This window comes from Ceratosolen solmsi, unplaced genomic scaffold (assembly GCF_000503995.2).
Source record: "Ceratosolen solmsi marchali unplaced genomic scaffold, CerSol_1.0 scaffold10, whole genome shotgun sequence".
In the NCBI taxonomy this organism is placed as follows: domain Eukaryota; kingdom Metazoa; phylum Arthropoda; class Insecta; order Hymenoptera; family Agaonidae; genus Ceratosolen; species Ceratosolen solmsi.
This window is the reverse complement of record NW_011948412.1, coordinates 26,393,356-26,421,310: the sequence shown is the minus strand read 5'-3', so window position 1 is coordinate 26,421,310 and position 27,955 is coordinate 26,393,356. Positions and strand designations below refer to the sequence as shown.

The 27,955-nt window shown below is 28.8% G+C and overlaps 4 protein-coding genes across 4 annotated transcripts; 2 read left to right on the top strand and 2 right to left on the bottom strand.

Moving 5' to 3' along the window:
* The first annotated feature begins 789 nt into the window (after positions 1-789).
* LOC105363500 (S-phase kinase-associated protein 1-like) lies at positions 790-1,443 on the top strand. The gene is made up of 2 exons (XM_011501230.1): positions 790-1,068; positions 1,173-1,443. Exons 1-2 carry the CDS (start codon positions 790-792, stop codon positions 1,380-1,382), a joined length of 489 nt encoding a protein of 162 aa, XP_011499532.1. The 3' UTR covers positions 1,383-1,443.
* A 421-nt stretch (positions 1,444-1,864) lies between these two features.
* LOC105366521 (DNA-dependent protein kinase catalytic subunit-like) lies at positions 1,865-13,328 on the bottom strand. The gene is made up of 9 exons (XM_011504993.1): positions 13,227-13,328; positions 12,909-13,162; positions 12,372-12,829; positions 10,795-12,314; positions 9,929-9,990; positions 4,989-9,072; positions 2,605-4,886; positions 2,026-2,249; positions 1,865-1,942 (listed from the first exon to the last, which is right to left on the bottom strand). The coding sequence occupies exons 1-9, from the start codon at positions 13,259-13,261 to the stop codon at positions 1,865-1,867; spliced, it is 8,997 nt and encodes a 2,998-aa protein (XP_011503295.1). The 5' UTR covers positions 13,262-13,328.
* A 6,259-nt stretch (positions 13,329-19,587) lies between these two features.
* On the bottom strand, positions 19,588-21,427 carry LOC105366514 (leptin receptor gene-related protein). Its single transcript, XM_011504980.1, has 6 exons — positions 21,420-21,427; positions 21,286-21,303; positions 20,793-20,867; positions 20,525-20,720; positions 20,142-20,284; positions 19,588-19,914 (listed from the first exon to the last, which is right to left on the bottom strand). The coding sequence occupies exons 1-5, from the start codon at positions 21,425-21,427 to the stop codon at positions 20,171-20,173; spliced, it is 411 nt and encodes a 136-aa protein (XP_011503282.1). The 3' UTR covers positions 19,588-19,914; positions 20,142-20,170.
* A 1,437-nt stretch (positions 21,428-22,864) lies between these two features.
* On the top strand, positions 22,865-27,426 carry TER94 (transitional endoplasmic reticulum ATPase TER94). The gene is made up of 11 exons (XM_011501218.1): positions 22,865-23,065; positions 24,056-24,415; positions 24,505-24,697; positions 24,780-25,148; positions 25,218-25,466; positions 25,543-25,707; positions 25,781-25,903; positions 25,983-26,504; positions 26,588-26,749; positions 26,823-26,977; positions 27,092-27,426. The coding sequence occupies exons 1-11, from the start codon at positions 23,049-23,051 to the stop codon at positions 27,180-27,182; spliced, it is 2,406 nt and encodes an 801-aa protein (XP_011499520.1). The 5' UTR covers positions 22,865-23,048; the 3' UTR covers positions 27,183-27,426.
* The last annotated feature ends 529 nt before the right edge of the window (positions 27,427-27,955 follow it).

Genomic DNA, 27,955 nt, shown 5'->3' with positions numbered 1-27,955 from the left:
CAGATGATTGCTTAAGTAATTGAAGAAACGCAATCAGGGAAGCAATTTTAGTAGGATCGATATGTTTCTAACGATATCTCGACTCGAAGTTCTCTGATATACATTACGCCTTTTTGGGAAATTCTGCATCGACGCTTATTTGTATTAAAATTATCTGTAAATTGCAGTACTAATACGAATATAGGATTTTTCAATGCCAATTGAAAACACCGGTTACGTTATAAATAAATTATGTTATTCAGTGTAGCAAAAGAAAAACAAATGCCAAGTGCATTATGGGATTTTACGGGACATGATTAAACCGACATAGAATATTTTCATGTCTGATTTTCCTCATTAGAAGTCACGAATTTTTAAGTATGCTTGATTATTAATATTTTTAAATTGTTTTATTGCGAATAATCTGTCAAAACTTATACTTATATATATTATAGATATATTTAGATAAAACAATTTTTATTTTTCAATGTTATTTGTATGAAATGAAAAACAATCTCCTGTTTCTATTTAACATATTTATATTATTATGGTTTTATTTATATTGTATATTTATATTGTATTTATATTAATCGATGTTTTTTCTTATTATACTTATGTATATCGCGTATACACAGATATGTATTAAATTTAAATAAAAAAAAAGCATATTTCCGAACAACTTAGGTAATATATTTATTTCTAAGAACGATAGTAATTTTTTATAATATTCCTTTACAATACACGTACTTATATTATGTAATAACTAATATTTTCTATGATAAATAATTTTATTTTTACTAATAATTTTAGATGACAAATATCAAACTTAAAAGCAGTGATGATCAAGTGTTTGATGTTGATGTCAAAGTAGCTCAATGTTCTATAACTATAAAAACAATGTTGGAGGACTTGGGGATGCCAGAAGAGGAAGAAGATGAACCTATTCCGTTACCAAATGTCAGTGGCTCAGTTTTAAAAAAGGTTCTTGAATGGGCAAATTATCACAAAGATGATCCACCAATAAACGAAGATGAAAATCCTGAAAAAAGAACAGATGATATTTGCGAATGGGATATGGAATTTCTTAAAGTAATTTTTTTTTTATTTAAATTAATTATAAAAAAAGTTTGAATACTGTTATCGCATGTAGAATCCTTTTTGTTTTTAAATAATTTATATGTATTCATTTATAGGTTGATCAAGGAACACTTTTTGAACTAATATTATCTGCGAATTATCTTGATATCAAAGGGCTTTTGGATGTTACATGTAAAACTGTAGCTAATATGATTAAGGGTAAAACACCAGAAGAAATCCGCAAAACCTTTAACATTAAAAATGATTTTTCACCCATAGAAGAAGATCAGGTTCGGAAAGAAAATGAATGGTGTGAAGAGAAATAACATAAAATATCCTTCATAATTTGACGAAGTTATTTATTTCATAGGTTTCTAAGTTCTTTTTTTCTCCATGCAAACGACTTAAGTTATACAAATAAAAGATTTTCAAACAGTTCAACTCTATTTTTGTATTCAATACTGTTTTAAACGTTACTGTATTATAAGATTAAAGAGTTTAAGCTGATAAAAGTAATTATAAATATAGTTTTAAGGATTGTAAAATATTAGGACCAAATAAAAATATGTTTTTTTAATAAGACTTTTATTTTATCATACCTTTATAATAATAGATTATCGTATAATTATAAAATTATATACATATATGTACAATTTTTCCTAGTAATATGTTGGATTTTCATTCTGGATTCTATTTAACGTTTTTCTACAATTTCAATAATAAAAGTATTTACAATTATAAAATAATCACATTACAATAAAAGTTTACAAAAATTTGTTGTTTATACACTTGACACAAAAAATCACATTTAAACATAAGGAGCCCATCCAACCCACATGCGTCCTAAAATATTTAAATCTGTAGCCTGTTCCACCAAACATTGTACCTATTATAAAATTAAAATATAATTTAAAGATCATATAATTTATATTTTCAAAAGTACACATTTGCAACATAATTTAATCAAACCTGTTTTTCTGATGTAAGAAATTCAGTTTTCATTCTTGATCTTTTCCTTATATGCTTAGAATCAGTTCCATTAATAATGTGTGTGTACTTATAAAGAGTTCCTTCAAATAAATTTTCATCATCGTGCATGATGGATAATTCTTCCACCATTATTTTAGATGGATTACCTCCATTTAGTTTTTTTTCTATAATTTCAATTTTCTTTCGTGGTAACCATTTAAAATCTAGAAATAATTTTATTTTAAAAATCATGTTAATAGTAAAATTTCGTAGAATACATTTTTGTGATGTTTAAACGACGATATTTCTAAAACTACCAAGGGCAATTTTTTATTTAATCTTATCGATATTTACAAAAATTTGTTATATGTTACAATAATCAATGAATTGGTATATTAATAAAAAATTATTTAAATTAAAACTATTCATAATATAAATATATTCAACTCATTTAATAAATAAAATGCTGAATTTTTGTGTTTCAAGAGAAAAAAATTATTCCATTTATAATTATTCTTTATTCGGTTTGTTTAATTTATTATGTTAATCTTATATTAGATGAAAACAGCTAAAAAATACCTTTCTCCTGCTCATCATTTAGATGTTTATTTGCGTGTTTACTCCAGTCCAAAGGTTCCTGAATAAATATATCTAAACAGGCCACCATAGGACCTTGTTCGATTCGCAAAGCGTTTAATACATGAGTCATCGTAATTCCAAATAAGTCTTCCTCGGTAAAAGGCTTGAACAAGCCTAAAATCTGTGCTGTTAGCCTAAATGGAACCAATTCTGGAATTGATTGATCGATGCCAGTGCCAAAAGCTAAGCCAAAGTCAATGCCATAACACTTTCCACTTTTCACTTCGATTAACAAATTTTCCAAATGCCGATCTCCGACTCCAGTGATCCAATGAATTGTGCACATTGTTGCATAACTCGTGATGAAATTTTGTCGCAACGATACGAAACATTCCAAAGAGGGGCTCAGCATTACAAAAGTCTTTCTCAAACAATCCGGATTAATAACATTAATGAGCTCTTTCATTTTAGATATCACTTCCTTCGGGTGATATTTCGTCACAGCTCTTTTATATGCACTACTTAATCCGTCTGATCTCCCTGCCTTTTTAATCCAACTTTGATATTTTAATGACACGGTTTCGATTATTGTCTTGTCGGCCATTGAAAATTGAACAAATTCTTTGAGTGACTTTGTTTCGTCAACCCATTGAATAAGTCCCAACGAACTCGATAGCGCAATAACATTGTAAGTATTTATCGACAAGTGCCTCTTCTTACAATTTATATCAGCCTTTAAGGTTTTGTTAGTTATATTGAAAATCTGTTGTAACCGCTGATCCAATCTAAGATCTTCACCAAACTTAGTAAGGAAATCATAAGTCAATGCATCATTTCCAATCATTCTGATCTTGATAGGGTTGCATTTGGAATCCATTACTCTGACGAAACGATGAAACTTTAAGATTTTAATATGATAATGAGGCATTGGCTTTACATTATCTCGATATTGTCCTGGTATCTCAAGTTCAATGTCTTCGCCTGAAAAATTACTTAAATATGGACTATAATCCTTGATTTGCAAAGCTTGCCTATTTACATTTGCCAATCTTTTTTTCATTGATTCATATAAATCAATGGCAATATTTCGCAAATGTTTTTTAGCATTTTCACAATCCATCTCTTTTACTTCGTTTAGTCGACGTTTATACTTGTCTAGAACTCTATAGATCAATCCTTGCAATGAGTTATCTTGTACTTGTTGTATAAAAATATTGTCAATCAAAGTATCGATAGAATTAGATAAATTACCATCGGATTCGAAAATTTTCAACAAATAATGTCTCGTATAATGTTCTGGTTGACAAACTCGATGCATCGCTTTAAAAAATGTATCAATTTTTGGATTACTGAAAAGTGATTCATACATACTCTGGATTTTACAATTTATTCTTAATGAAGGTAAAGCCTCGTAAATATGACGGAAATTATACATTATACCATATGGATAATCGCTTACTAGTCTGTACAGAATTGGAATTAGGAGCTTAGCAATTGGTTTATTTAAATACGCTAAAATTTGTGCCTGCCAGGATAGAAACATCCAGCTCGGTACATTTTTACTTTTAGAAATGAAAAGTTGCACCGATTGCTCGTTTTCATAAAACTCTTCTTTTAAAAGACAAGGAAAATAATGAGCAGCCTCCAGTGAGCCTAAGGACATGCCAATTAATATAGAGGAGATGAACTGATCGGAAATGGTCGAGTCGCGTTGATAGATTCCATATAAGAAAGTGTAGCAATACTTTCCAAATTTTGTATAGCTCTTAGCCATCACTGTATCATTAGACGATTCGCATACATTCTTTAAAATATTAAAACTATATGCTTTAAAAGCGTCTAAAATATTAGCACCATCTGGCTTATCCATTTCTTTGAAAATATTAGTTTGCATAAGGAGATGTAAAAATTCTGGATTTTTTTCTGCTGAACTCTTTAAAGCTAAAGCTAAATCAAAGAGATGGTGCTTGGCATTGATTTTCGTCACGAGATCGGCATTATTATCCTTTATTATTTGATCTGTTATTTGCCACGAACAGAGATAATATTTAAATTTTTTTGCAGTGTTAGTAAAACGTTGACCACAAAAAAATTTATACTTTGAAGCTGTCAAAGTAAAATCATGTTTCAATTTCAAATAATCGTTTCCGTCGAGTTGATTTAACATTATCTCGCATCTTAGTACATGCTTTTTAGCTATTACATAATTTTTATGTTTCATTGCTAATTCAGTTATTTTTAATCGTTGTCGAATGCTCGCTGCTATTATTTCTTTGAAGGCCCTAAATAATTTAATGATTGAGTGCGTTTGCAAATCTACATATACATTGAAAATAATTTTGTAAGCAAATAAATAGAACAATTAAGTTCAAAGTAATACTTACATGGATTCTGCTCCGTTTTCAAATAGTTTTCTATGTAATATATTTGCTAAAGTTAATCTATACGATACGTGAATATTCCAAATTGAAAGCTCGTCGTTCGGAGAGGGCACGTGCTGATCCCAGTAACGAATTATACTTTTTGACGCTTCAACAATGTCCGTAGACCTGAGTAGCTCGATATAATTGTTGATATTATAAATTGCTCGAAGTTTCATCAGAATCTGCGTCTTCAATATCTCAGACAAGGGACTCAAACGCGTCCATTGCTCTCTTAGATAATCAAGGTGACATTTGACAGAATGCCTGGAAATTTCGTCGGTTTCCTGACCACAGATGTAAAACATTGCCATCTCCTCGCCGTAAGTCTTTTTCATAAACGATTCCTTGCTCTGTATCCAACTGTCGAAATTAGCAATGAAGTTGGCATTTTCCAGCTCTTTGCCGTCGTTGAAAACCTCGAGAGATTGTTGTAGTTGTCCCCGAAGTATCCAGGGAAGAAGCAGCTGTCGTTTTGGAGACTCCCAGACTGAATTATAATTACCGTCAAGAATAATATCGGTTTTCTTAGTAATCTCGCCCCAGGAACTAAGTTCGTAAAAGCACTCGAACATATTTTCAAGGCAGAAGTCCTTTTCGGGACTAAATGTTACTTCATAGGCGATTTCGTAAAGATCTTTCGCCTCGAGCCATTCGGTGTTAGCATGGGCCATTGCGGCCTCTCTCATTTCCTTAATAAACACGTTAGGGCGTTTAAAAATACTTTTCACAAGGTCACCCTTGCCTATTGATTTAAATAACGTTGCCAATTTCATCCAATTGCCTTTTTCCTCCAAATCATCCGTCTTCGCTCTCTTCTTCGGCGGAGGGTCCTCCTCACTCTCCTCATTTATGTTTTGTTCCAATAAAAGTATCCCTAGAGCATTGAGACTCGGTGTCTTACAGACCTTTCCTATAGTCTCGGCGTTTACCCTCATTACTTTCGAGCGCAATGCGATCTCCAAGATCACTGCCAAGAAATCACTGTCTTCTTCTTGCTGCGCCTGTAAAGCTCTGTCAAAACTTGCAGTCAAATTATTTACAAAGTCATCGTATTTCTCGGCGCCGCGTAGACGCTCGATCAATTGGCACACAAGTGCCACGGCAAAGTCCTTGCAGAACATCGTGTCCTGGGCGAGAAGCCGTTTCACACTCTCGACAAAACCTTGCTGCGTAACGTTAGACTTCTCATAATCGTCTGTTACAAAACGCCTCCTATAACTCCCGTGGCGTTTGCTAGCAGCGCTAAGCTCACGCGAATTCGGACGCCAGGACAATTCATTTTGCGAGGGGTCGGGCATTCGCTTGGGTACGGATTGATCTGCGTCTAGCCAAGATCCAGGCATGTTAAGCCGACTGACCAATGACGGGACGAAAAGCGGCGCGTGAGTACCCAAACTGGCAAATTTCCAGCTCGTCGGTACGTTATTGTCTAGTATGTCTAAGAGCAGGCGCTCACCATCCTGAGCATTCGCCGCCAGGTCCAACATCGACAAACAAAGAAAATGGGCGAAAACGGATTCCAACTCAGGCATATACAAATCGAGAATAAATAATAGGCGTTCGCTGCTTGTTTTTGGCATAGAGATGCGATTACGCCAGAACTCGAGTACCTCTTCGTGTACCTTCTCCGACGGGTCGTTCAAGCCCCGTACGAGCCACCGTAAGTAAAACGCGTCCTTGTAGTGCAGATATGCTTCAGCTAGCGCCGCGTATCCTAGCCACCTCTGTTCTGGAGTACCCGCTGGACCTGTAAGCCTAACTGCCAAGAGTAAGAGAGGTCGCAACTCTGGCTCCGCGAGTCGCGGTACCAAAGCCGCGAGAATACGCAGGGCGGGTCCTGCGCAGGTGGGTGAGCGCTCGCGAAGGTACATGGACAGATCTAAAAGCAAAAACTCCGTGTGCAGTCGATCGGGTTGCAGATGAGGTAGTCGTCTGAGGAAAAGGTCAAGGGCCTCGGGCCAGGCGTGCTCAGGCAGGCGTTTAAGCTCAATAAGGGTAGGCCCCGATTGGGCCTGGAGTCCCCAACCACGATGAAGCGCGAACAAACAACGAGCCCAGCGATCTTGATTCTTAGCTTCGATATTGCTAAGGAGAGCTGTTATCTCGGGAGTCCCAATATGACTACAGTTCTTGTCACGAAGGCGCATTATCCAGCCGAGTGCCTCGAAACGTGCGAGAACTTTAGACTCCTCTTCTGTCCAATGCTGCATCGCGGACCAGACGTGATTGCAAATTAGACCGCAGTCGGTGATCCCGCGCAAACCAGCGTGAAGGAGGGCCAATGATGCTTTCACGAGCAAGTCGCAGTCCAAATTAACCTTGTTCTCGAGTATTTTAGGCCAGTGAAGCTGCTCGATCCAAAGTCTTGTGAGATTTTCGATTAAATCGAGGTTGTAACGGAAAAAACGAGGGGAATGATCAGGAGCGACTTCAATTAGCCGTTCGATAAGTTTCTGGGCGTCTTTTATCTCGCCCTCGCCAATGGGCTTGTACCTGGATTGAATGAGAATAACGAGGATGTCTCTGACGATGTAGTTGAGCGGGTTGCTTGCAAGATAACGGTCGATGGTGCCTAAAAGGGGTTGGAAGAAGGCCTTGATGCACGGTACGAAGGCGTTCTTGGCATTTCCGATAATCTTCATCAGGAAGAGTCTGACGTTGTCGTGACGCGTGGCGAATGAGTTACGAAAATACTTTAAACATCGGGGCAACTGGTCGGTGCCGATCTGACCTTCGGGCATCGCGTATATTTCGTTGTTAAACATATGCACGAGGACGCCAGATATCATGGGCATGCACTCGTGTTCGTTGAGTTCGTCGCTCTCAAAACTCATGCTCAATCGGCGCTCCACTTCTACATTTGTCTCGACTTGCGTCAGGATTTTATAATCGTTGAGATCGAACGCGTGAACATCCTCAAAGTAGGTTAAAGAGGCTAGACTATAATGATGATAGTATGAGTCAGCCGTTTCTCTTGGATTTTCCTCGTTATTATAATTATTCCTGCGAATGTTTATTAATGTTTTTATATCTTTCTTTACGGATGACGTCGTTTCATTGAAATTGTATTTTCTGTCGCAGTCGACGATCCTTTCCCAGATGAGTGCGTTTGTCTTTTTATCTTCATAAAATATCAACGGATAAAATACTTCATCCTTCTTCATACTGATCAATGTAGTGCAACAGTTGAAACCTGCACAGTGCAACAGCCTTGTCATTTCCTTTTCTTCGGCATTTTTCGTAATTAAAGAACGCAAGTCCATGGCTTGTCGTACTAAAATTTGATTAATTGATTTTTCAATATGCGTAGTGGAATCTACAACTGTCATAAATTTCAATTCAAATTTGGCAAAAAGAAGCTCAAATATGTTATACGAGCCTATCTTTGAAATAATTAGTTTAATTCTATCTTCGGTACTACTTAAAACGTCACTAATTTTTCTTATTACGTATGAAATAATTTCCTTATAATTTTCAACGTAAAACCTTTCAATGATTGAAGTCTTATTTGATTCAATAGATGGCAATAGAAAGTACTTGAGAACGTCGAGTCTTTCAACGCTTAAATTGAACTCCATGAACATTTTGTAAGCAATTTCTAATGATTTTAATGCATTTACATCTGATAAATTAGCAAAATATAAATTTAAATATTCTTTTATATTTTCTTTAAATAAAAAATTGTACATTCCGGCTGTGTATTTAATAAGACCTTGATATAATGTTAAAGATTTCGTAATGACAAGCATTTTTAATAACATTTGGAAGCATGATATAGCTTGAAATCGTAGTGTATCGTCCGATTCGAATTTTTTCAAACAAACACTGGTATCTTCATCTCTCAATTGTCGGAAAACTATGAACAATTCTGGATTAATGATCGTCGACTCTTCGTCAACCAAGCATATTAAAAAGTGTTGTAAGAATATTGTTTTCTTTTCAAGATTATTTGACGTAAAAAGCTCTTCTAAGATCCATGAATACAATGCATTTGGAGATCCATTTTTTCTTATTGCTTCTATTGGTTTCTTTTTTAAACTTACGGCTATTTTGTTAATATTCAGAAAATTTAGTTTTCTGTGCGCAACCCCATTAATTTCTCTTTCAAAAAGTCTGCACCTATCAATAACCGCATCTGCCAATATTTCTGATTCTGATCTTTTATTAATTTTGATAAACATTAATAATTCTTCAATTATAAAAAATATTTTATCTGTGTATTCATCGAGAAATTTGTCAAATATTTTCATTGTTTGAAATACATTTTTCAGCATGTAATCAAACACTGGTTTTTTGAATACTTCTAAAAAATATTTACCATGCGAAATTGTACATCCAGTCGAATTTATAAGTTGATTGTCAATTATAATTAATCTTATTATATATTCTATTATTGTTGGCTGGAATATTGTAATGAATTAATCATTAAATTATATGTAAATACATATGATCATTTTACTTTTAATTTGATATTACTTTGTTACCTGGTAATCTTGAAATAAAAATTTCATCAATTCTTCCAAATATTCTTTAACATCTTCATCAAGTATTTTACATACATCATTGCTCATTATTACAATTTTTAATACATTATAAATATTTAATATAATATCCATTGAATAACTGATTGTAAAATTATACTGAAATAAGAAATGAAATGTATGACTTTTGTTTTTTATATAAAAATATATTAATAAATAACGAATCCATATATACATGTTCAAAATCGATGAATTTAGTCTTTTTTAAAATAATCAATCCTTTTATAAGCTGCTTGAGAGTATAAATATTTGTTCTATGATTAACTACATCGTTAATTTTTTTAATTTGTAAAAAATCATTCCTTAACTTATTTACAAAATATTTTTGACATTTGAAGAAAGATTCTTGTGATAAAATACTCTTTATTAATGTTAACAGTATTTTCAACTTCTCAGGCAATTTTTCAATTACTGTTAAACTTCTGGAAGAGACACCAATTTTATGAGGTGATAACGTGCAAAGCATAATTAACAAATTTAAATCGTCATTCCAATATTTATTTTTTAAGTCGTTTTCCTGTAAACAAATTTATAATTAAAAATATACAATAGTTTAATTTAAATATAAACCTCTTGACTATATAAAAAAAAATTGTCTTGTACTATTAAGACAATGCAGTATAAGCAAAGACAAATTAAAAATATTTTAAAAATAAGAAATTTAAATTTATATTTCAAGAAAAAATTTACACTATAAGAAAATATTCATAATATAATTATTAAATGCTTATACAAAATTTTATTGTATACTATATTATTATTCATTTATTAAATTTATTTTTTACAGCTTTTACTTCATTTTTAAATTCCAATTAAGTACTGAGGTAAATAATGATCATATGAAAGCTGTTAAATGTATTGTTAATTTTATAATTATAAAATTTATTATTTCTTCTAAATATTTTACTAATTAAATTATTTCTCATAAATAAATACTTTTCAATTAAACTTTTTAACAAAAATAAAGAAAATTTTAATACTTTGATTTTATGATACAAGAAAATTTCTTAAAGATTCTTACAAGTAATATTGTTGATATAAACTCTAAAGTCTTCAAAATAATATTATTTTTTAAATTACTAAGTTCTTCTTTCTCCATTAATGTATTTAAATAATCTTTATCTAAAATTTGTATATTTTGGTTTATAATTATAGAAATGAATTTGTTAAAACATTTAAAAAATATATGTCCATTTGTAAAAGAATCCTCAAATCTTTTAAAAAACTCAAGAGGTAAAAATTTTCTTTTTAGAATCCAAATATAAAAATCTAAACTTCGTAGCATAGCCTTTGAATTATTAATTGTAATATACTCAAAGTCTTCTTCCAAATTTTTTAATACAATTTCATTAACTTTATCCATAAGAACACTTTTGATAACATCATATTCAGATGTCAATGGCAAAAAATGTTCAAAAAGTTCTCTACTTTTGCATCTACACTTTATATTCAAAGAAGCACAGTAATTAAAAAGCCATATCAATACACCTTTTAAAGTTACATCTGGAAAGCCTGGAGGCCTTCTTCTATCAGAACTTTCAATATTAAATATAGTTGCATTGTTTCTTATCACTTTCTCTATGCGATTAATAGCGCAAATAATTTGTATATCATCGCTATCTTCCAAACATTTTACAAAAGCATATAAAAATTCTAGCCAGTATATGTTAAGAATACTTGAATTTTCTTGAAGAATCGAAAACAGATGATTGAATGCAATTGCAGCAGCTAGATGTTTTTTATTCGATGGATAAAGGGCTGAATTCGTTATTCGATGAACAATGTTTCTCATTTTCAATAAACTTGCAAATTCACTTTCATTCGATTGTTTTACTGACCACTCTACAAATTCCTTTAAATACAAACCACAACAATCTCGTATACATGTATTGAATTCTTCGGTCAAACCTTCAAACAACGAGTCTATAAAATCCTGAGGTATTCTTGATTCTTTCATTAAATTAGAGCTCAAATAATGAGTCAATTGTATTACCAATGGATAATATAAATTTCTGATTGTGTCATTTGAATCGCTAGCAAGTCTTAGAACTGTGTAACACATTGGTTTATTAAAACATTGATCCATTAATTTCTTCTCTACAATAACTATTATTAAAGTATGTAATAATTCACATGCTGAAATTTTTGTTTTGTTATTAACACTTTTTGTCAATTCAATTATTCTTGGAATAAATTTATCAAAGTAAATAACTAAACGAATATCTGGAAAAAGTAATTCATGTTGAAAAAGATTTTTCTTGTTCCATGTTGCATTTGTTTGAATAGATTTTTCGTGAATAAAATCTAATAAAATATTCAAACCAAGCGAACCATAAAAAAGTAATATTTTTTTTTGTAACTGTTCGAGACTTTCATCATCATTCATATTAGTAATATTTTGTAAGGATTCCTTTTTATCTTTAATAGTAAATGCAGATATATTTAAGCTGCCATATTCACATGAAAGATATGGATCTATATAATGAATTGCACTCATCACAAAATCTCTTGAACATTGAATTTCTGGATTATTTATTAAATTCTCCAACATTTTTAATGCGTAAAATGCTAAAGAAAGATCGTTTAAGCCAATATTAAAAGCAATTTTGAAAACTGAACTAATTTGACTCATTAAATCTTTTATGAAATGTAATGGAATGCTAAAAATTAAATAAATACATGATACTTGTAATTCACCAGAAAATCCAGGAATAAGCTTGATAACATTACATATATATTGAGAAATTAATTCACAAGTAGATTCATTGAAACATATTTCATTACAGGAAAAAGCAAAAATAACTTTAATTAGTTTATAAAAACCAGAAATCAATGAATACTTATATGAGTATTTTATAAAATATATTATAAGTTTTTCAATCCAATTTTTCAATAAAATGCTGTTGACATTTTCAAAAACATCTATATATAAATCAACAAGATTAATAAAAAACCGGAAATCTGTTTTATTTTCAACTTTCAATAAAGAAAATGTGTCACTATACAAATTATCATCTTGAAAGTTTACATTAAAATTCAGATTATCCACAAATAAAATTAAAACTGAAATAAATTCATTAAAAATTTGTAAAATAAAGTGTCGAGGAAATTGATTTTCACTCTCTATCTTAAATAATGATTGCCAAAGAGGTAAATAGTTTTTATAACAAATTGGATACTCTGGAAGACTTTGCATTTGTTGCTGTAGTTCTACATCAATAAATAATCTATGAGAACAAGAGTTCAATATTCCTTCACGAACTACAAATTAATCGTATTAAAATGTGAAATTAAATTGATATTAGAAATAATGTCTGTACAAGGTATTAATTAGACTTACAAAAACATTTAAAGTATTGAGATTGAACATTTTTTTCGAGACAAATAATATTTAGAAATGTACTTTTTAATGCATTCACAATATAATCTCTATTTTTTCTATTTGTATTTGGAAATTTTTTAATAAAAAGTATACTTAATTCTATTACTACATTGATGTGATATTGTGAAATATTTGGTATATGTTGTAAAATTTGTGATAAAGTTCTTAAGTAATCTGATAATGTATTAAAGTTTGTATCCATTTCATATTTCCTTTAAAAAATAAATTTATAAATTTTCAATTGAAACAGATACAAGAAAAACTAGGAAATCTTACTCTATATAAAAAGGCTGTGTTCGAAGAGCAATCATTTGAAAAACTTCAGTAATCTCAGTTGGTAAGTATTTTGCATAAGCAACAGAAAATTCACCTAATCCATTTATAACCAAACCTAATTTATTAATTGGCAAATCTTTATTACGCAAATTAGATATTAAATCATTTTTCAAATACTAAAAAAGAAAAATATATTATAATTATGAGAATTGCAATCATTTATTAAAATAAAAATGATCTACTTACTAAAAATATTTCATTATTATTTTCATTTAAAATATACAAGGCCATAATTTTATAAAAAGCTATTAAAGCTGATGCAGTGTATTTGTCATCTGTATTATTATTTAATAATGTGTGCCACTTTTTATAATCTCGAGATATAAAATTTGAAAAATGTATTATATAAGTAGTAAGAAAATAAATTGATTTGTTTTTAATTACTTTGTCAGTATTATTTTCACATAATTTTAAAAGGCAACCATATAATTTTTCTAAATAAATTAATTTTTTAGAATGTCCTTCAAATGGTATAAAATTTGTAAACATATCCCAGTAGCAGTCTAAATAAATTTTTATTTCTTGTGGTTGTTTTTCATCGCTAGGTTTAAGCTATAACAAATACTTGATTATACACATTTCTCTAATATATAAAATATTATGTTTTGTTACCTGATTCTTTAAATCATTTTCTAAGTTATAAAATATTGTATCAACAAATTGACCCATATTTGTTGTTTTAGGACAATATCTTGCAATTGCTCCTAAAACAATGTACAATATACTCCCATCTATAAAAGAAAATTCCAATTAATAAATTTCTTCAATAAGCAGATCTTTTTATTTAAATAATTTTACTGTATTAATTTTATATAATTTAAAAATTAATTTTCATTGCGAAAGTAATATTAAATTAATTAATATTAAAATAATACAATCAATTTCTTTACAATTGTGATTTAGAATACTATTCAATAGCAATTATAGTTTTTATAAAATTCAGACTCCTTATTTTATGTATGTATATTTTAAATAAGCCATTGTCTTTGAAATTAAATAATTATTTATGATGCTACAGAATGAATATATCATTTTGAATAGTTCAAACAAAAAAATTTTAGTGAGACTACCAATTAGGATTAAGTTGTAAGGTACATTAATTAAATTATAATGAATTACCTTTTCGTAAGTATAGTCTTAAATAACATTTAATATAATGTTCAATAATATTATCTAACTGTAATTCAGAATCCATAAATAATTTTATCAATTTTCGTAATGTTTCAGCAGCAGATTTTCTTATATAAAACCAGCAGAATGTTTTAATATAACAAAAACAGATATTCTAAAATTATTAGAATAAAAATTAATTTACATATTTAATATAAATGATAATATTGGAAAAAAATTTTTTTTTTAAATTACAGTTGTATTGAAGATATAAACTTTATATTCCTGATTACATAATTCCATAATAAATTGCAGAGCATTAAAAGACTCTTGTATCGACATTTTAAAATTTACTATATCGTTATTATGTAATACGAATTGCATAAATTTAAACAATCCTTTTTGTTCGTCAAATAAACTATCCAAAGCTATTGCTGTAAAGAAATATGATGTAAAATTGCATTTGATAAAATAAGCTGATTATGAAAACATAAGCATGTATTGTAGAATATCAATCTAAAATACTTTTTAATATTTCTATATTTAATCAAGGGAATTAACATATTCTATGTTTGCAATTAATAGTATTGTTTGTTTATTTAATATAGATATTAACATATTTGCCTTTAGATATGTCTTACCACGATGAGCGTCATTGTTTTTATTTTTCCATGATTTGTTGAAATTTTCAATAAAAATTTGAATGGCATCCATTTTTACATTATTTTATTTGTAGCTGTGTACGAATTTAAAAAGATATATATATATATATATATATATCAATACTGGTTAGTATTTGTTACATTTTATTTTGCCATGTTTTATACAATAATTATAAGATTTGTCTTAGGTTAGGAGCAGTTTATTCTTCAACTTAGCCATATTTTCTAAAATCAAATATCATCCATCGTTAAATTACATGTATCGACCATTATAGAATGATAATTAATGGCTTCATATATATACAGATTTAGATTTAAATTTATATAATTTATATTTGGATAATATATGTATCTAATTGCCAAAATTAAATTACAATGTTCAGTGTTTTTAAAATCTATTCACATTATTTTTTTACGCGAAGCTCCTTTATTTATTATTAAAATGAATTGAAATATATAATGTATTGCAACAAGCTTTCAATTCATTAATGACTAAATCTGTTTTCTAATTTCTAAGAAACACATTAAAGGATTATACCCAAGACTCTAATCCGATTCTTCGCATCATTCGGCTGTCCGTCTAACCAATTTTCTTTTACTGACACATAATTATGTTTTTGTTTCGATTCATAGAATGTTGTAGTTTATACTTTAAAACATATTTTTGTAAAAAAATTAAACAATTTTTACAAAGAATGCGTCATAATTACTTTTTTATTTCTATTAAATTAAAACGTAGGATATCTTTAAAATCAGAAATTTATAATCGTTTATAAAATTATTATAAATCGATGATTTTCTTTACTATAGCTCGGTATTGAATGATTATAGAGTATAGAGTAATTAGATTTCCAGTAGTTACTATTTATTTGAATAAGCACAAACATAAGCAAATTCTCATTTTTATGATAGTATATTCATTATTTATAATGTACTTATAATCGAAATTTCAATTATCTTAGTAATAAAAATCATTTACATCATTATGCTTTTTTCCACTTATAAAAAATATTAAACTCTGGTCACATATGACTCAATTTATTCTTAATGTAAATAAAAATATAATACTTGCAAATATCAAAGAAAATAATATATTCCTATTTATTTTACCTACATTTTAAAAAGTAATTAAAACAAAATTATACTAATGTTATAAATGCTTGTCAAAACGAATAAGTAGTTCTGCTAATTATCTCGAATCTTGTTTGAAGTTTGTTATTTAATTGCAAAATTATGACTAAAAATACCAAAAAAAATTAAAGAATATTGTATAAACTTGTAACAGTTCCTAATAAATAAAATCCAAATTTAAGGATTTACATAAAATATGAGATATAACCTATTTATAATAACTTGAAATAAACAAATTTTCAATAATCTCTTACAAGTTTAGATAATTTATATTAATTTTCCAACGATGAATTTTTCGTTAAAAGCAAATTACTTAAAAAGCTATTAATTCTAAAGTCTATAAATTCTTTTAACTACAATGGTTATTTTAATAGTCTAATTAATTGCATTATCATTTATTATAAAAATGAACGATTAAGTAATATTGAATTATCAATCGATTAAAAAAGATCATGTTTATTATAAATTTATGGTATTTACTTTATTATATTCACCTATACTCTGCACAACTTCTAAAAGTCGTGTATTATTTAAAAAATTCAAATGTTTTACAATCTTTTAATATCTAATGACTTTTTATATTTATTTCTGCATATTTACGCACTTTAAAAAATTTGCGAATTACTTCGAATAGTGAAATAATTTCAAATACCAGGCCAGTAGATATTAAGGACGACAAGTTGTAACATGTTTCTACTATCGTTAGTCTATCCTAGAAAAGTCCAAGAAGTATATTAAAATGGGAATGTACCTATTTAAATACCTAAGTACCTGAAACATATCATAAATCGAAAATAGCTACCGTTTACAATTACTACTTATATTTAATTACCTATAAGAAAATGCAAATTTCCAGAATCATAATAGAAGTAGTAATTGAAATTTTTTCATTTGCCCCTTTATATTTGCTGGATAGATGTCATTATGAAAGATTTCTTTGAACGGTGTATTTATAATTGTCTGAAATTTTTCATTGAAATAAATTCACAACCAATTAGGTATACAATTTTACATTGAAATTTTACATCGGGATATATATATTATTTTGCACTTAACTAGGTAGGTATACAGCTGCAGTTATAAACATCCTAAGTTTTATAGATACAATGGTGTATATATTCAAAAATAAAGTTTCTTTACATTGTAACATAGTAATTTGAAAATCATTTAGATTTTAATATGATTTATTTTTCTTCCAGAGAATTTTGAACTTCACATTATATGAAATTTACATTACATTTGAACTTTTTAAAATAAGAAAAACGTATTCGTAGTTTTAAATTAACTTAATTTTTTCTAAATTAATTTAAAATAATCTAAATTTAAATTAAAATAATTTTAATTACTTCATAATTACATATTATTTCATAGTTATTTGAATTGTTTTTGTAACATTAAACTTATAATTCATTTTTATGTTATATAAAAATATTAATCAGTTCATTTATAAAATGTTTATATTATTTATAAAATAAAAAATAATTAGTTATAAATAACCCAAATAACTAATATTATAAAATATTATCATAACACTGGCCTTAATTTCTATTACTATTTTAATGTGATATAATAGTGTACAATGAAAAACGATATTTACTAGTATTGTTTAAAATGAAATTTTGTTGGAATCAATTTGGAAAAACAATTGAAATACGTTTTAAATCATTAAGTATACTACTAATATCTTAATAAGAATGTATTTTCATTAGTTATAAATAAATCGCAGTTACAAAATTCATTAAGTATAAGTTTTTAATATTATTTCTGATCATTACCTTTTGTTTTCTTTTTTTTTTTAAATAATCTACAAAAAGTCTGTAATTAATACTTCTAAACCGTTTGTTTTTAAATTGTTATTCACAATGCCCTATCTTCTCTAACTTATATTGAAAATTATGCTTTTCTTATAATTAATTATGTAATTATGGAAAATTATAATGCCAAAATCAGGTATTAAATAGGTGATTACTTAAAGGCTTCAGAACAAAAACATTTTAATAATATGATTGCCATTGCAGAAAACTATATTAGTGAAGCAAGTTTTTATAATTTAATAATTATCAATGTGGCTTGATCGTTTTTATTTTAATATAATGTTAATAAGTCTATTAATTGCAAAAATATCATTAATAATATTTTATAATTTTGATTTCTACACAAATAGGTGAAAGTTAACTAATATTTTGTAGTACCGACATAGTATTTATAGTTTAAATAAGGTCCAATATTTAATGACTAGTCAGTTTGCGAATAATTTTAGTTTATACATTTATTACTATAAATAAAATTTGTACTACTATTATTATACATAATTTATGTCATAATTTTGAAAAAAAAATAATAAATTAAAAATACGTGTTCTTAAATTATATCGTTATCAAAGAGAGAAAAATATGATCAGAATTACTCAACTTAAATAAAATGACTAAAATATTTAATTTCATTATCTTTAGATCGCTTAATTTTACATGTTCTAAATAAATAATATTGTTAAAAGTATACGTTCTTTGTTGTACTGTAAGACTCACGCGTTTTTTCTACTAACTCAAAATATTTAAAAATATTTGTAAAATTCATTATTTTATATTTATTTAAGTCAATACTCTTATTCTCCATAAAAGACTAAGCATATTATTAATTCAATATATTGATAAAATGGACAGTTGCTATACTTTAATATAAAGATTAATTAAAATTTGAATATATTTTATCAAATCATTGTTTTATTATTATATTATGTGAATTTATTATAGCATCTACTTCAATGATGATTTTCATATATTATTCAATATATCTTCATAATATATTTCAGTAAAGAAGTATTCTTTATTAGTTACATAAAGCTTTAATAATATAACTAATTGTATATTTAAATTTTTATTGGGTTAAAGTATAAATATAGTCAAGAATAATTAATGGTAATTCAATGCATTAAATATATTATAATATGAAAAATCGAGATTTATCAAGTTATAAGGTGTATATAAGGAAACGATAAGTAAACTTGAATATTTATGTGAATCACAATTTTTAATATTATAATAAAGTAATTTAATTATGTTACATATATTTATATCGCAAAAAGAAATAGTATTTTTGAAATAGTAAAATATAAATAAATCTAAGTAAATTTTCTGTTTCATTGTATTCTAGTTGCTAAATTTGCTAACTATTTAGATTTAAATATATTTTATTTGAAAATTTTAAAATTATTCTTATATACCAATACTATGATTGTATGTTAATAAGGGACATAAAAATGTTATTATTTATGAAGTAAAAATATTGATGTTGAATTATTTTCCTTGTTTAATTGTTATAAATTTAATAAATAATTTACATTGACACATATTTCATGTATGAATTGATATATATGACGAATAATATTAAACATAATCTCTTTAATATATCTAAATTTAATTTTCTTATCAATGATTTATCAGTTGTCATTGATACATTATATAAAGATGATAAAAGAATGAAAATTATTAAAGCTGCCAGTTTAATTTACGAATATGTTACAAATATTTCATATAACTTGTAGATCTATATGTTTTGTTCAAATTGATATTATCATACAAATAAACTTCAGTTTTCAAGTTTAGTCTTTTCAGCTTGTACAAATTAGCAGTGTACAATGACTTATATGCATTTATCATAGAAAGCATAATAATCAGTCAGTTAACAACTCACACATTCACTCTTCATAAATCTTGTACATAAATCTAGAAATGAAAAATAAGTCTTTTTATATATGAAATATATCAGTGTATACTTTAGTAAATAAATATGGAAAGAGCCTACAGTTTTATTTCAACAAATATTTAATTTATAATTACATTTTATAAGTGCTTCTTCAATATTAATTATATTAATTATATATAATAAATCAGCAGAAAGAAAAAGATTAAAATAAACCGTGGCTTTTCCATAAATTGTAATAAAATTTTACCATAAGGGATAAGTACATATGCTAACACATCACCACATGCTGTATTCAGTATCTTCTTGCTCAAATGCTGTGAAGAATCCAATAATAGTTAAATATACCACAACATTACCTGTTAATATTAGGTAACACGCTCCCCATTGAATCTAATAAATTAATTCATAAATTATTTTAATTTAATATTTAATTTAGGTGATACAGAATATTTAAATTACCACAAATAGTTTACAAGCACTTGCACTGAATTAAATAAATTGAATTTTTACAGGTTTATAACACCTGTGTATACAAACGTACACATCATTCACACAAACACATAGGTTTATATTTTTTATAAATATTTTTATATTATATAGGATTTTTTACTCTTAAAAAATGATACTCACAACAGGATCATTTATTGGAGATCTTGCCAATACAATAGGAAGACCAAAGGAGGATACTACAAATCCCATGGTAACAAATATTGCTAATTCTAAATATGATTTATTTACAGTTCCTGATTCACTATAACGCCTTGCTAATAATGTAGGAATTGGCGATAATATATAAAAGAGTACTACAAAAAATGGCCACCATACTCTAAAGAACAAAGAGAATTATATTTTTACATCGGTAGATATATAAAGTGTTTTGATAACAAATTATAATTACTTGTATGCTGGCAATGCACAACCAAGTATAACAAATGTCATACCAATTGAACCAGCAAAAGCCAAAGTAATTAATCTAAAGTGTAAAAAATACATATAATATTTAAAAATAAAATTTGAAGTCACAACATAATCTTATGATCAAATAAAAGAGTTCTTACGCTATATGTAGAAACCAACAAGGTCATCAACATGGAACAATAATAATAAAATGTAATTAAAATCCCTTATTAAAAAAATATTTAATATTAAATTTAGTAAGTCAAAACACATTTAATGAACAATAATTTTTAAAAATAACGATTGGCTCGATCGACATGCTTTAATTTGTGAATTTATTCGTGTCATAATAAATACTTAAGGTTAAGAAAGAATCATAATTCTTCTTTCCTATATCTGCCAAATGTCATGTTAGTCAAACGCGCTAATGTCATTTGACAATAAGAAGCAGAGTACATAATTAAGAATTCTATAAGAATAATTATCAAAGTAACCTTTGATTCCGGCCATCGCTGAATTCGATGTTTTTGACGATGTATAATTATTGGATTTTCCTTTTTTCTTTCTTTTATTTACTCTTTTGTTTTATATTTTTAGTACTTTTTCTGTAAACAAACTTACTTGTTACAGTGCCATTTCCAATAACAACTAATTTAATATGCAAGTTTTATATTAAAAAAAAAAAACACTGGTATATTTGCGTATATTATGATTTTATCTTTTATAAAGAAAAATCTACTTTAACGACAGTCGTGCGCTTTTTCTCACCTATGACCCCATCTAACCTTAAAGTTTTCCAGAAGATAGCTTGTAAAGGGAAAAATATGTATAGACATTTAGAAAATTGCATTTCAAGATAGAATGATTCGATATATAGTATTGGTTACCAAAATCAGGAGGATAAGAAATTTTTTAATTGTTAAGCCCTTTCCTTTTATTTTTTATACTTCGTACTATTTGTTACTTGCGTTTTTTACTGTATCAAGAATAAACATTTAATTGAAAATAGAGGAACATTCAGAATTTCATTTTTGACATTTTTAAAGTTAATGTTATTAATTAATTTTATACATAATAATATAGTGTAAGGTGTCGGACCGATGTAATATATTTGCTTAAAAAATTAATGTTAGCCGTTATTTTCTAAAGTTAGAAATTTTTTTTTATTTTTCAATAACATCTTTGTATTTGAATATTTTTTATCCACGGCTAAGCCTAAAATTTACCCGATATATTTGATTAGTGACTTATAAATATGTAATTCCAAGCATTCTTAATCATAGTCTTATATTACATTTATCTTATATATATATATATATATATATATATAACTTATAAATATACATATGAGTTTGGTTAAAAATTTATTATACATCAAAAGTATATATAAAATAAAATTAATTCATCGACGTAATTCATTACTAAATTTGAATTCAGATTACGGTACAATCATTAGCCAATCATATTTTATGAGGAGCCAGAAATAAGATGATTCATACTTGCATTCCGTTTCTCTCGCATGTGTATTTTGCCTATTGGACATTATCAACAAAATTACGCCTCAAAGCGTCCAATAATTATTTTCATAATATCAAAATAATTAATAACAGTTATAAAATATTAATTTTAATATCGACGATATTTACTAATTTTGAAAACGCGACATTGGATTCAGAGTACCGATTATAAGATATGTAAAAATAGCGCCACGATTAACAATTGCAGAGGCGAAAATAAGAGACAATTGGTCCTGAAAAATAAAATAATTATGAGATTAATACAGTGCTAGATGCAATGGTTATAATTGCAAATAATAAAATTAAAGGTATAATCGTTCTATCTAGGTTCTCGTCGCCGCCGTTGTGAACATGACCGGACGTCGCGGATGTGACAGCGCTGATGTCCATTGCCTAGGTAGGAAGGAACGACAAAGACAGTCGGAGCAAGCTGCATACGCATGTGCGTATATATATATGCATGCATATTTATGTGTGGCATATGCAATACATATACATATTATATATATATATATATATATATATATATATATTATATATAAAATAGGAACAGCAGTCGGCATTGGCCAATCAGGACGAAAACGACGATCTGCCGAGCTGCGTTGCAGCTGTATAAGTGCTGTGGTTGCTGGATTGTCGGCATCGGCGATTCGTGGGATATTCAGGCAGGCGTTGCGTATATACGCGTACATTTTATGAGTAAATCGTCTACTTGAAAGGAACTGTGAAAAAGAAAAACAATGGGCGACTCAAAGAGGTGCGTAGCATTATCTTACTGTAATAATTAAATACGTTATGTGAGGAGTTGTGGGCTTAAGTATAGCCTAACACTCGATATAAGTACGGGGCTTTCTCGTTTTCTTGTACGACACGACTCCACCATCAATTTCACCTTGTCATCATGTCGACGGATCGCCGCTTGTTTTGGCAGCTCTTCCGTCATCATTATCCGCGGATCTTCTAATCTACTTCCTAGACCCGGGAAGTTCGCGCGTCAATGTCTCCGAATGACAAAAATTTGTAGGTCCTATTCCGACCGACCTTTGTGTGTTTGTTTTACGTCTAAACGCACGAGTAATCGTTTCGCGACACAGATCATGGCCGACCAACGGTAACGTGACAAAGGCATTTTCCATGTCTCATAGCCAAACTGCCTACACATCGCGTTCATATTGTTAATACTTTAACGTCTTGGATTATCATTTATATAACCAATTTCTGTTTATTTTACTTTCAAGCCCACCATAAACTTTTTTTCGATGACTTGTACAGTTGATATTATTAAATTTTATAAAATCAAACAATATAATATTGTTAGTATTCTTTTGTTTGACTTCTCAAGGATCGGAATGATTAATCATTAAAATAATTTTCCGTAATAGTGATTGTCCACAAAAGTCATTAATGTATTTTTAACTGTTTTCGTTATCTTGATTATCAATTCCATTATTCTTATTGACATTCAATTTTAATCACTATTATTTAAATATAAAATAAATTATTTTGATTAAAGAAATCTCTTTCTTAGATTGTTTATAAAATATAAACATAGATCAAATAAATTATTACATCAAATACATCAAATAAATAATTCATTATTGAATAAAGTACTAAATTGCAAGCCTATGAGCTATATATTAATTATGGATGATATTTTCTTTTGAATAACATAGATAATGAATTACAAATTACTATTTGCATAAATCAAACAAAAATTTTATAAACTATAATTGTTTATCTTTAATAGTGGAGAATATTTAGCTACCGCTATCCTGCGTAAGAAAGATAAGCCTAATAGACTTTTAGTCTCTGAAGCAAGAAACGATGATAATTCGGTTGTTGCACTTTCTCAAGCAAAGATGGATGAGTTGCAGCTTTTCCGTGGTGACACAGTTTTTCTTAAGGGAAAACGACGCAAGAAAACGGTATGCATAGTTTTATCGGATTCTTCTTGCCCAGACGAAAAGATTCTAATGAATCGAGTAGTGAGGAATAATTTAAGAGTTCGCTTAAGCGATGTTGTATCAATACAGTCTTGTCCAGACATTAAATATGGAAAGCGCATTCATGTATTACCTATTGATGATACAGTTGAAGGTATTACAGGGTATGTATAGGAATTCTAAAGTTTCATATGATAAATTAACATAATTTTAGAAAATTAATAAAAAAAAAATTGGTATTTTCCTTAAACAGAAATCTCTTTGAAATTTATTTGAAACCATATTTCTTGGAAGCTTATCGTCCAATATATAAAGGCGATATATTTATTGTACGTGGTGGTATGCATGCAGTAGAGTTCAAAGTTGTTGAAACTGATCCAGGACCTTATTGTATTGTATCTCCAGAAACTGTAATTCATTGTGAAGGAGATCCTGTTAAAAGAGAGGTATTTTATAAAAAAATTCATGCATAAAGTTTGTTTTTGTTAGTCGTATATCTATTGGTTTCTAAATAATTAATTTTTTTAGGAGGAGGAGGAATCACTAAATGCAGTAGGATATGATGATATTGGTGGTGTGCGAAAACAATTAGCTCAAATTAAAGAAATGGTAGAATTACCATTACGTCATCCATCTCTTTTTAAAGCGATTGGAGTTAAACCACCCCGTGGTATTTTGTTGTATGGTCCACCAGGAACTGGAAAAACTCTTATTGCACGAGCCGTTGCTAATGAAACTGGGGCCTTCTTTTTCTTGATCAATGGCCCCGAAATTATGAGTAAGCTTGCTGGAGAATCTGAAAGTAATTTACGTAAAGCTTTTGAAGAAGCTGAGAAAAATGCTCCAGCTATTATTTTTATCGATGAGCTTGATGCAATTGCACCAAAAAGAGAAAAGGTAAATATTTTATAATTTATACTGTAATCATACACTAATTAAAATAACGCTAACTATAATAATTCACAGACACATGGTGAAGTAGAAAGACGTATCGTTTCGCAATTATTAACCCTAATGGATGGTATGAAACAAAGTTCTCATGTTATTGTAATGGCTGCAACAAATCGTCCTAATAGTATTGATGGAGCACTTCGACGTTTTGGCCGTTTCGATAGAGAAATTGATATTGGTATTCCAGACGCTACCGGTCGCTTAGAAATTTTACGCATCCACACAAAAAATATGAAATTAGGAGACGATGTAGAATTGGAAGAAGTAAGAACTTTTCTTTTTAATTTACAAATCATTTTTATTATACAGATTTAACAGTGTTCAGTATCTGTATCTTTAGATTGCTGCGGAAACACACGGTCACGTTGGTGCTGATTTAGCATCATTATGCTCAGAGGCAGCTTTACAACAAATTCGAGAGAAAATGGATTTAATAGATCTTGAAGATGAACAAATTGACGCTGACGTTCTAGTGTCTCTTGCCGTCACAATGGAAAACTTCAAGGTAAAGTTGATTGCAGAACATTAAAAACTCAATATACATCGTGTAATTATAATAATTAAATTATTTTATTTAGTATGCTATGAGTAAAAGCAGTCCTAGCGCACTTCGTGAAACTATCGTGGAAGTTCCTACTGTTACTTGGGAGGACATCGGAGGGTTACAAAACGTCAAGAAGGAGCTACAAGAATTGGTGCAGGTAAGAAAATCCAGCAATATGTCAATACGATTGCCAATAACCGAGATAAAATAAAAGAATTTTACTCGTTTAATTTTAGTACCCAGTCGAACATCCAGACAAGTTTTTGAAATTTGGCATGCAACCATCGCGCGGTGTCTTGTTTTACGGACCTCCTGGTTGTGGTAAGACACTACTTGCCAAAGCCATCGCCAATGAATGTCAGGCGAACTTTATTTCGGTGAAAGGCCCGGAGCTATTGACGATGTGGTTCGGTGAATCCGAGGCGAACGTGCGGGACGTGTTCGATAAGGCGAGATCCGCAGCACCTTGTGTCCTCTTCTTTGATGAGCTTGACTCGATTGCTAAGTCGCGAGGCGGCACAGTAGGGGACGCAGGTGGCGCCGCCGACCGCGTCATCAATCAGATTCTTACGGAGATGGATGGTATGGGGGCCAAAAAGAACGTTTTTATTATCGGCGCCACGAATCGGCCAGATATCATTGATCCAGCTATCTTGAGACCTGGAAGACTCGATCAGCTTATTTATATTCCATTGCCCGATGAGAAATCACGAGAGTCTATTTTTAAAGCGAATTTGCGAAAGTCACCTGTTGCTAAGGTGAATTAATATCGACTAATTTATTTAATTAATTTAAATTTACTTGTAATCAACGCAACTACATTTATCATTTTCATTTTTAGGACGTCGATTTGAATTTCATAGCCAAAGTAACACATGGATTCTCTGGAGCTGATATCACGGAAATCTGCCAGCGCGCTTGTAAGTTGGCAATCCGGCAGTGCATCGAATCTGAAATAAGCAGAGCCAGGGAACGAGCTGCTAATCCCACAGCCTCTATGGACGTGAGTTTATTATTTTGATTAAAAGAAAAAGAAATGTAATGCCCAAGTTACGAAATTTTGTAAACATTTCTAGACGGATGAAGAAGACCCTGTACCTGAAATTACACGGGCTCACTTTGAAGAAGCCATGAGGTTTGCTCGACGATCAGTATCAGACAATGACATTCGCAAATACGAAATGTTTGCCCAAACTCTCCAACAATCGCGAGGGTTCGGTACGAATTTCAGGTAAATTTTAAGCAAACGTTTAAAAGTAAATTATGAAACTTTAGCGCAATAATACTGTTTCAATAAATTTATAAAATAACACCTTTGTTACAAAATTCGATGTTATGCTTCTAGATTTCCCCAAAGTGGACCAGGTGGTGCTCAGGATACGACACAAGGGGACCAGCCTTTCCAAGATGATGGTGATGATGATCTCTACAGTTAAATTTATTTTCTCCACATAGTTCGTATTTTTGTTTGCAGTGAGCATATAACAAAAGGGCCTGTCTATTACCGTGTACATTTTACACTAGAACCATAATTTTTAATGGTTTCTATAAATCTGAATAAACTAATTAATTCAAGGTTTTATATGAAGTACGTATTGTGTGTACTGTATAGTGGTAAGACTGTTAATAAACTAAGATTTTCGCTTCTCCAGCTTTTGATGAAAGCGGATTAAAAAAAAATTTTGTTCACGTCAATATTGTTTTATTTTATTTTTTATTTTATTTTTTTTTTTTTTTAATTGGTGCTCATTAAGAATTTTTTAGCCGAATTTAGTTGTAGATGAACTATAGATGTAACAGTAAGTAGTTAACAAAAACGAATGATTAATTCATTCTTATAATAATGTTGAAATAAATCACCTTGTACTGAAATTCTTTGTGATATGAAAAGAAGAATAAGTGCGAGATTATATATGTAAAGTAAGAAATGATATTCAAATGAAGATATAAAAGTCACACTAATGTGAATGTTACAAAGCACAAGTTGCTTGAAAAAATAGACGAATTTCTGTGTAAAGGAAAACTAAGCCTTTTTAACTGTTAAAATACTACATGTCATTTTTTATAAATATTTGACATTGATAATTTTTACAATTTCTAATTCATCTTATTATGCATAATCTAAACATTCATTATATATTACATTTTATTTTATAAGATGCTGTCTCTAAGTTAGAATTATTAAATGAAATATGTGAATTGGTCAAAG